The following is a 10,403-nucleotide window of genomic DNA, read 5'->3' as shown; positions in this document are numbered from 1 at the left end:
AAATAATAAAAAAGTTTTTTGCCAATTCATTCAAAATAATATACATTTTGAGATGAATGAACCAATTAATCAGTTTTATATTAAAATAATTTTAATTTTAATATTTTTCCTTCAAAAAAGATTTATCTAAATTTCTTTTAGAAACAAAATCAAGATGATGATACTTGATCAATTGTGTTCAATATTGAAATGGTCCTTTTCCATTAGTCAATTTCAAAGTTCCACCTGTAGCACAGTTGCATTTTGTTGACTTCAAGCCTCAAGTAGATAGATCATAACCTAATTAAATAAAGCTCAACTTGCATGATCTCAATCTTGACATTTGATTAGATATCATGATCACACATCAAATTTTCCAGGTTTATGGCTCAGTCAAGAAGAAGTATGTATGGAAATGTGTGATGACCAAGTCTATCTAGAACATGTATGCATTATTCAAAATGTTTGGACCAGATCAAAGAGAGAACATCACAATCTAAATGGTCAGACAAATTAAATACTGTCCACATAGCCATCATTATCAATGCAAGCTTGATATCCCATTGCATGTTGTGGACTTAACATGACTAGTTCAGCATCTGCTGTCACCTTTGAACGAGTGTTGATAAGATACAGTTGGCATTGGAGGTCACAAAGAATCGATCCATGATGACACCAAGTTGTCTTAATGCTATATCATGTTTACTGCAGTCTCAAACTCGAGATGCCTCAGTGATTACAATATTAATTGATTTAAAGGAAAAGAAAACCAAAACAAGATAGACAGAAATTCAAGTATCGACACCGAGATGTTTGATTGAGTAGCTTTAAGTAACTTTGCTGAAAAGTACATGTATTTACTGCTACAAAGCATTTGGCAACCGAAATTATCGACAAGTTCATGTATTTACAGTCGGCGAGGTTGGTCACGCACTTGAGTATCTGAACAAAGGAAGCAAATCTTCATTACAACACTGGAGGTGTTGGTATCAGCAGGACAATGTACAATAGGTGATTTTTGAGTACACACATCAAGTCCAGTTCTTCCTCTTTGCTCGGAACATGAATAGCTTGTCCCTCCACCGGGCTGTAACAAAAGTTAGTCTATTAGTTGCACAAATCAATTGAATATGATTATAAAAACAGGTGATAAAATACCAATGCAGTTCAGATTAGGATTCAAATATAGTTTAACAACTTCTTTCAGCATTTTGTGCTTTGGGAAAGGACAAAGGTGTCGATATGCTTATTAACGGTGTAAGGTAAATGACACATTTGCTTCTATCACAAAGGAGAGACATCGAGACAGTTAAGGAAATTCTTGGGACCCAAAGCATTTTCCTCACAAGGGTTTGCAATAGAAAACTCATAGATCATTTATAACTATAGTTACAAATTTATTTCACCAAAGTGCACAAACAAGTTTCAATATGTTGCTAGAAAAAAAATAGGTCGAAATTTCCCCAAAAAAATGATTGGGATCTGAATGCAAAACCATGGATAAAGAGATGAAGATCATTTGATCATACCAGCGTCTCTGTATCTTTCCTCAACCGAAGCAATCATCATATTACGGAGCATATCAAATTCTTCAGCTTCGTAGCACGGCTGATCGTCAGGCCTGTCAGAAACAAATGTTTTAATGTTGGATGGCATGAGATCAACATAGGCCTAAACCACAACCTTGGACAAGTAGGACAATTAGAAACAACTTGAATATCTCTGCTACTGTACCATGCCTGGATCCAAGTGAAAGCTTATACATATGTGCCTTCAGCCTATCTCATCCTAAAATAACATCCTGATGGTTGATATTGACAAATTGAATTAGAATATGAATCAAGTGCACTGAGCATGCCAATGTCCAGCTTCGATGATACAAACTACAGAGTCCATGTTATAGAAAACCACACTCAGAGAAGTAGTAGTGGAACTCCAGCGTACCGGTGTGGTCATGACAAACCAAACGACCTATCACATATGTTAGTGGTCCAACTCATGAGGAATAGGTGAAACAAGCAATGCTCTCTATGCTACAATGTGATATGATGGATGGATAATCTATACAAGCCACGCCACCCAAGCAGTCAGCATGTAACCCATTGGAGGAGTATCAGCAGTGGGCACAGGTGTGTGCCATACTGCACATGGTATTTTAATTGGGCACACACTGTGCCAGTCCACCAGTCCATAAACCTGAGGTTTGCCAATCCACAGGATCTCCTCCTGATAACTTTCTCATCTTGTGATGTGCACCCTATACGGAAGGTTTTATGAGAGACCAGGCAGAAGGTTTTTTTTGTTTTTCCGAGATGCAAAACACTGTTTCAAGAAAATGCATCATCGAAGCAGAAACAAGCAAGGACCTCTTCGAATTTATTTGTTAGACATATCTCCATAGTCTATTACAAAAACATTTAAAAGAAGTTACCTATCAAGTTCTGTGAATAGAACAATGTCTGATTGAACAGTTGATGCTGCTGACTTGGTCGGCTCAACTATTCTCATTCCGTTGCTGTATACAAGATGTCTGTTCACTTGTATGGGCACCTGAATGATTTTTAAAGTAAACAAATTCAATTCTAAGATGCATAATGAAAGATAAACTTTGACAGAGTAAATAACACAAATATGCTGCATTAGAAACCTGCATTTTGATTCAGATAATAACTACTTCATCATTCAGTTATAAATGCATATATATACTAGTGAGACAAATGCATATATGTCCTGTGTTCAAATTATATCATTTCATGAATACATGGAAAAACATGTAAACAACCATTGATGGATCTAATCAGATTTAATACACTGACAAGATAAATGTATGTGCAACTACATCAATAAGTAGGCCTGTTGTTGGCACAGGCCTGACCTTCAAAATCTAGAGCTAAGGTCAACATCAGCATGAGTATGAACTACTGCAACAAAAAAATAAGGATACCCAAGAACCATTTTTGATGCAGGAACTCTGATGTTAAGGATTTATCCTAAGCAGATTTTTCAACTGAAAAATGAAAAACCAAGAAGGAATTTTTCAGAGGAACGAAGACTCGAATACATTGTGAAGTGGGCATTCAGTGACTCTTATTTTGACTATCATGAATCCCATGACTGCAGTATATTCCTTAATTTCACCTATAAATCTATCACACAACCCTTAGGTCTCTGTCTTCCGTGAACTGTGCTTGTTTCCCAACCATCATCTCCAAGGCATGAATGAAAATATTCTAGACTTGTAGTTGCTCATATTTCCTAAATCTATTCTTGAAGTTCTATTATTTGAAATTACGTAGCAGATTTTTGCTTCCCTTCTATATCCTCCTCAGCAATTTGTAGCATGGAAATTGTTGTTATGTCTTCCATATTTCATCTTGACTATACTTGAATGATTATATGCAAATTTCTCAGGAAAAGTACCTAGGATGGATAAAATAGGAAGAATGCTAGCCAAGATCATGATAAATAGAACACCATTAGCCAATATTGCTAATCTACTTTTGGGATCATACCATCGTCTACCAATTACCTACAAAAGAAAATGATCTCCGAAAAATCCATGAAGTATGGAAGATTAAGCCTCTCTTAATGCTTTAACAGATCAAAATAAAAGGCGGGAAAACATGGTTGAAGAAAGAAAAATGGCAATTCAAAGTACATTCTGCACAATTAACCAAAGCATAAAAAGACCATATAGCTTCAAGTTGCAATGAAAAAAAAAATCTTACTTTGCATCGAGCAGCTATATTAATGGCATCTGAAGGCCGGAGATCAAAGCTAATAGTATCTTTTCCATTTCCAATCTGCACGCGAGCACATGTTTAGTTTCGAATTAATTTAATTTTACAGAGACATTAGTATGTAATATGGAGAAGACGATATTTGCCTTTGTCAGGTATAGTTGAGAGAAGTAAGCTTCATTCACTCGCTTAGTGACTCTAACAAGTTGTACCTGAAAGAAGATGCCTCTTCTCATAATTACATAATTCTACAAGAATAGAAGCCTGAAACTACAATACAAGAGTAGCCAAAGTGATACGACTAACAGCATACATTGACAGTAGATTATCTAATTGGTAAGAAAGAAAGGCTCCCTCGATTAGTTACATTCAATAATCGATAAAGTGTGAGCACATATTAAACCTTTGAACAGGCAAATAAGAGCAAGAAAGCATGACCAGTTAACTTTGGAGAACCCAGGAAACAATTATGGGGATGTCAAAATTGGATGCATATAGAAGAAAAAGATGATTCAAACAACTTTATTCTGCTCCAACTTACAGCATATCCCATCTTCTCAATCATCTCTTTGACTACTTCATAAACAGTTGGTCTAACCTGAGAAACACAATATCCCTTATTTTAGAAGGAAAAGGGTGTAAAGTTAGCTTCATAATTCACAAATGCTAACAGATCTTACAAGCTGAACATTGTTGATAGCAGCCATTAGCATAGTACATGGCATCTCCACTAGAAAAGGAAAAACATGTTACACATAACTTTTTGAAATTAGACATGTATATAGAAAATACTCAATTCAGAGGAAGAACACATACAGACAAGGATAGGAAGCAAAATATCACTTCCATCTTCCATTTTTAATACGATAACAGGGCGAGGAGCATAGTACAGTAAGTTTCCAGCTTGAGGGTCATTATGCACACATCTTAAATGTCGGCCATCACGCATCTTTATCATGAGACCATCTGATCTGCTTCTCACCTCCACTACATGAAACAGAAATATATCAACTGATAAGAAACTTCATATTCCCTCAAGAAAATCTTAATGCCACACATAACAATAATTAATTTGTTGTTGAACATCATATGATACTAAAAACCAAGGATCACTGTACCGCCCGAAATGGTATGATTTGGGTAGCATGCACCGGTCTAGGCATGGACCGATATGTGGGCCACCTTGTTTCGGCCGGTCTGAATTAAAATAAAAAAATCAAAAAGTGGTGAGCCCAGTCCATTTTAGCATTAGAAAAATTAAAGAAAAAAAGGAGATTAGGGCTCTTCTAGCGAAGTCATGGTGTTGCCTCTTTGCTACTACGATGCTGCAGTGGCACTACCTCTTCCTCTTCACCGCTGCAGTGGCACTCTTCGCCATTGTGATGCTGCTGCATCCCTCCAACGTTGTCGCTGTTTCTCAAGTATTGCTACACTTTTCCTCCTTTTCTTTCTTCTTCTTCCTTCTTCCTTTCTCCTTCTTCCTCCTCCATTCCTCCATTGGACCTTCCTCTTCAACCTCTTTTTCTTCCTCGTCAAAACACTGATATGCGACGTACCATGTGTTGGTGCATTGGTACGAGGCGGCATGTGTCGTGCCGCCAATCGGCCAACACACCGGCTTTGACTGATAAACATTACCAAAAACGAACCACATAAAACAATAAGTGCATTGTGGATGTGCATGTCTTGATTCCTGTATTTTGTTAGTGCCAAAATTACCTATACAGTATACTATGTCAAGGCACTAGTAACCCTATGTACACATATGATGGTGAGTATTGGACACTGAGAACTAGATGTTTGCAACGTAACTCAAACCCTCAACCACTTAATTGGTCAACCAATGCACTAACCATTAAGATGCCTCTGCAGAGACTACAGTATAATGTCCTTTTACTTCCCTCCTTAACCCTTTATTCTTTCCAGAGAGGTTAATTCTCCTCAAAACCTACAAAGTATCTACATTATCATGAGAACAGATGGATAACAAGAATATAGCAAAGCTGATATTGTGGTTTTGAGCCTCAACCTAAACTCACATACAATGCAAAGGACAAATTGATGTGACTAGTTTTGTGGATTAATTTATTGCAGAACTATATTCATCTGTAGCTTAATGAAAGAATTTTTTATTGTGATTGATCATCATAAAAATAATCTAGAAGATCATTTGATTGAAACTGTAAATCAATTTGCTCATTGTATGAATTATTTCATATGTTTCAACCAGTAGCAGAAGTTCATAACAAAAAGCTTGAAACAAGACAACGAAAAAGTAATTTCAACAAAAACTCCATTGCAAAGTTGACCTCAGACCAAACATTATTTTTCCATCAATTATTTTGCTAAAAAATAACTTAAACAATTAAAAATATTAATAACAAGAGTTAAAAAAACCAAAGCATCTATATACAACAACTGAATATGGAAACAGAAGGTGGTGGTTCAAGAGATTACCAGCTTCAATTACACTGGAGTTAATATATTCCTCATCGTTCTCGCTGAAGTTTCCAGCTATGCTGCCATTTCCGTCCGAAGAGGAGCTGAAACTACTTTGAATTGACCTCAATTTATTTTTGCATGGTTGGAGGAAACGACCATATGTTCTAGTTATGGTTCTGAGTCTACAAGAGGACCCCCAAAACCCACTTTGCAAATTTCTAGCCTTTGCAAAATGAATGTTAATAAGTGGAGCAGAACTTCCAACATAGTTTGCACAGACAGCATCAGTGTGGCAAACAACTGATCCCTTCAGAATTCCCATCTTGCTCTCTACCTTAGGAGACAATTATAAAAAAATAAGCAGTTTAAACAAGTCGATGGTATAAAAAGTCAGCTAGAAATTATAAAATATAGATTGGTATAAGGGTGCACTTCAACTAAAGAAAAAATTACAAACTAAACTACAATATACAACTCACTGATGGTTAAGTTTTGACTTCCCAGAGATGGACAAAATATGCTAGAGATAGGAGATGCAACTAGATAGTTCAACAGAACATCTGCATCATTCCAATTAATTACCTAAATCAAACTTTAGATTATATAAAAAAATTTCCATTTGTTATTAAGCCTAAGCTCAAGAGAACTCATGGACTTGATTTCAGTTGTTCATGGGTTCATGCTATTCCCTCAAGACAAAAACAAGATTGCTTTTTTAACAATCCTTGAAGAAATAAACAAAGAAAGGGTTGATCAGACTCATGTTAGAATAATTGCCCATATGTGATAGGTTAATCTTGCACATGATATGTGATGCATGACCCATGGTTCTATGTTTCACTTGGACCGATACATATTGGGTCCTATGTACTGATCCAATGGCTTGTCAGGCAGGAGGCATGGACCATAGCCCATGTAGCATGTGTATGGTATGTGTAAGCATACCATGTGTCAATACACTGTGTTGGTACGCCAACAAGTATTGGTTTGGCCAGGACCAGCGTGGATCCAGTACCCGAAACATAAAACCATGGCAAGAATCCTTGCATCACCAACTAAGAAGTGACACTAGGCAGCAGGAACCTCATTTGGAAAATCTTTTGATCTAATAATTTCCAACAATACCAAGGGAATGAGAATCATCTGCCAATTTCACCTTCGGTCAAGTAAAATTGATATAAAATTGTCATCTACATATTCGTTTAGACTAATAAAAGAAGTATATGCATCTCTCAGTAAAAGAATATGATGCCTACATGAGTTCAGAAATAAGAATAACTATTCATAAAAGTTATATGTGTCATTTGCAACTTGTCTAGGTTCATAAATTGATAATTTCATGTTCATGGATTCCCAAAGAGAAAGGGAAGAAATCAAATGAAAGGGGAGGCCATGACTTTTTGAAGCTAGGATTAGCATCACCATTTCTTGTCCTATCGTTTTGTTGATCTTTCTCGGATTATTTCATTTTCTCTCATTTTCTTTTGGCATGTACATAGGATCAATCGTCCCATATTCTCAAGTTAAACATTACCTATGAATGAATCAGGGGAGGGGTCCCTCCTACTTTCTTGCTCCAAAAAAGAGTCAACAGACATGTCTCACAATGAGAAGCAATTATGTCTCTCGATATATTGCAGATTTTCTCCAATAAAAAAGATTCTGAATCAAAGATTTTGCTTTACTAAATCACCTTCAGTCCCTCATGCCACTTTACCAAACGCCTTCTCAGGTGTTTTTCATCTTTGTTAAGATTAGAACTTCTTAACAATAAAGTTCTGATATTTCTGAAAAATCTATGATTACACAAACGTCAAATGAAAACCACAAAACTTGAAGGCATTAATGGGGTTAGTATGCAGCAAGTGCTCATCCTGTTTCTTTCCCTTTTCCTCATCATATCTTCCTCAGAAGCAAAGTTCACTCCTGTTCATATTCCTTTTGAATTCATCAAATCCATAAATCATCGAGTAAAAGCAATCATTCGAAACCACAGCAAGAAGGCCTGAGCCTTCCATGATCAACACAGGAACATAAGGAACTATACTACAAAGATCAAGCAGAACCGCAACCCTCAATGGAACATCTCATCCATCAAACTGCAGCAGATGATCAAAGAACCACAGAACAACAATAAAAGCATAATACACCAACTGGTGTCTCGGTAATCAAACCGCTTTACCTGCAGCCAAAATACACACGGTCCCAGACTGTGAAGCTCCAACTCCAAACGATCACGAACGACTCAAAGATCTGTAAACGATACTTGGGATCATCTATCAACGAAAAGACCAAGAGAACCCCACAAGAGGATGAATCCCAATCGCCAGTGTCTCGGATACTTTGTTTTATTGAGATCTCGTTCCTTATCTTCTTCCATGAAAAGTCGATACCATCCCCGGACAGTGAACGCTAAATTCTGAGATCCCAGGGAGGGTATTATAGTCATTTCGGATAGAGAAAACCGGGGGCGATCGTTAGATTCGCGCGAATATAGTGGCGAAAAGATTTCAACTACCAAATAAAAATAAAGAAATAGTAAGCCACTTGATATAATAAATTATTGGATAAGGATTCAATTAAAGCATTTATTCTGTTGAGACAATCGAATTAGGTATATTAATACAAATGATTTGGGTTTTTTCCCTATATTTTTCGAGAGTGAGTGAGAGAGAGAAAAAAAATCTCTTTTAATTCTATGGTTTAAATTTATTTGGTGGAGCAAATATCTTTGGTCCTTTTCATGTTTGTGCTTTAGTGTGACCTGTTATGTACCTTAAAGAATTAAGAATTCATATATATATCCCACCCATTGACTTCTACCCAAAAAAAAAAATCTAGATTAGACACTATCCACCATCGTTATCTGTCACTAATTTGAATCTCTAAAATTTTTAATCTGAAATATTTTAAAATATTTTATCATCGTATTAAAGCTTTTGAAGGGAATTAATATTTATTAGAACTAAAATACCTCTCCTTTATTAGTTAATCAATTGATATGAATACGTGGGAACATGGTATATAATTTCGAATGATACTGTCCGATACGAGCGGTACATATTGGTCCAACGGCATATCAGTACGTGGATCATCCGCTACCGGATGAACCATGCTACAGTGCTGCAATAAGAGGAAATCGCTCGGTAAACCCTGGTGTACCGTTCGATATGTCTTGATGTACCGCTCGATATGCTGGTACCGTACCGTATCGAGCCAACCTCGAAACATCGATACGGTACGGTATTACATACCTTGCATGGGAACCACCTTATCAATTATGTTGACCCCACCTATCTTTCAATATTTTTTTTCTTTTTCACACGAGCTAATTATAAATTATTCCTTACAATTAGTTATCTTTAGATCTAAATTCCTACGCTTTAAAAAGAGTTATATTGAAATTTCAATCCTTATAAAAGTAAAATATTGATATTCGATTAAAAATATAATTTTATAAGATTAAAATTCAAGAAAGAGAGAGATTTTGTTGAAGTAATAAAGTTAAATATTTTATTTTTGTAAGTATAGAAATCTCAATATAACTTTTAAAAATATAAGGATCGAGATGTTAAAGATAACTATATATAACTATATATATATATATATATATATATATATATATATATATATATATATATATATATATATAAAGGAAATACTATGAAATTAATTTTATAAATAGTAAATAAACAATATTGTATTGACAATAAGTTTAGAAATCACAGATCTGTTTCTAAGATTAAAATAAATAAGAAAAAAAAGAAGACTTTAAAGAGGAAGAAATCGAAGTTATATATTGAGGACAAATGGAGAAAAAAATAATATAAAATGACATGAACATATTCAAAGGAGAAGTATAGATATAAAATGAGACAATATGAAGAATAATTTACGAGAAGATTTTAGTGATCTTGTTTTTATGCATTACATAGATTCAGATGATGGGAAAATATACACATAGCCACCCTTAAATAGTTAGTATAGTCGATGACTTTAATTGTTCTCTCTCTAAATTGAACTAGAGCACCTTGTTGTCTGTGTTGACTTTAATTGTTCTTCCTCTCTCTCTCTCTCTCTCTCTCTCTCTCTCTCTCTCTCTCTCTCTCTTTCTTTCTGTGTTTTATATGTTAGAATAGTAATGTAATAAATGGACTAAGACCTCAATGATTTACTCAAGAAATGAACGTTGGATAAGGCTCAAAGACTTTAATTGTTCTTCCTCTCTCTCTCTCTCTCTCT

The 10,403-nt window shown here is 35.4% G+C and overlaps 1 protein-coding gene across 3 annotated transcripts; it reads right to left on the bottom strand.

Annotated features, from left to right (window-relative positions):
• Positions 1 to 769: 769 nt before the first annotated feature.
• LOC103997477 (bifunctional nuclease 2) lies at positions 770 to 8,502 on the bottom strand. 3 transcript variants are annotated; one of them, XM_065184714.1, is made up of 11 exons: positions 8,344 to 8,499; positions 6,177 to 6,495; positions 4,536 to 4,706; positions 4,400 to 4,449; positions 4,261 to 4,317; positions 3,866 to 3,931; positions 3,708 to 3,782; positions 2,411 to 2,529; positions 1,509 to 1,600; positions 1,010 to 1,066; positions 770 to 921 (listed from the first exon to the last, which is right to left on the bottom strand). In XM_065184714.1, the coding sequence occupies exons 2-10, from the start codon at positions 6,481 to 6,483 to the stop codon at positions 1,011 to 1,013; spliced, it is 993 nt and encodes a 330-aa protein (XP_065040786.1). In that variant the 5' UTR covers positions 6,484 to 6,495; positions 8,344 to 8,499; the 3' UTR covers positions 770 to 921; position 1,010. The 3 variants fall into 3 exon arrangements, with proteins under 3 accessions (XP_065040786.1, XP_065040777.1, XP_009416989.2); XM_065184705.1 differs by having other exon boundaries at positions 770 to 1,066; positions 6,177 to 6,491; positions 8,344 to 8,502; XM_009418714.3 differs by having other exon boundaries at positions 770 to 1,066; positions 8,344 to 8,498.
• Between the last annotated feature and the right edge of the window lie 1,901 nt (positions 8,503 to 10,403).

This window comes from Musa acuminata, chromosome BXJ1-1 (assembly GCF_036884655.1).
Source record: "Musa acuminata AAA Group cultivar baxijiao chromosome BXJ1-1, Cavendish_Baxijiao_AAA, whole genome shotgun sequence".
In the NCBI taxonomy this organism is placed as follows: domain Eukaryota; kingdom Viridiplantae; phylum Streptophyta; class Magnoliopsida; order Zingiberales; family Musaceae; genus Musa; species Musa acuminata.
Note: the sequence above shows the minus strand (reverse complement) of the source record. Positions and strands in the feature narration are given on the sequence as shown.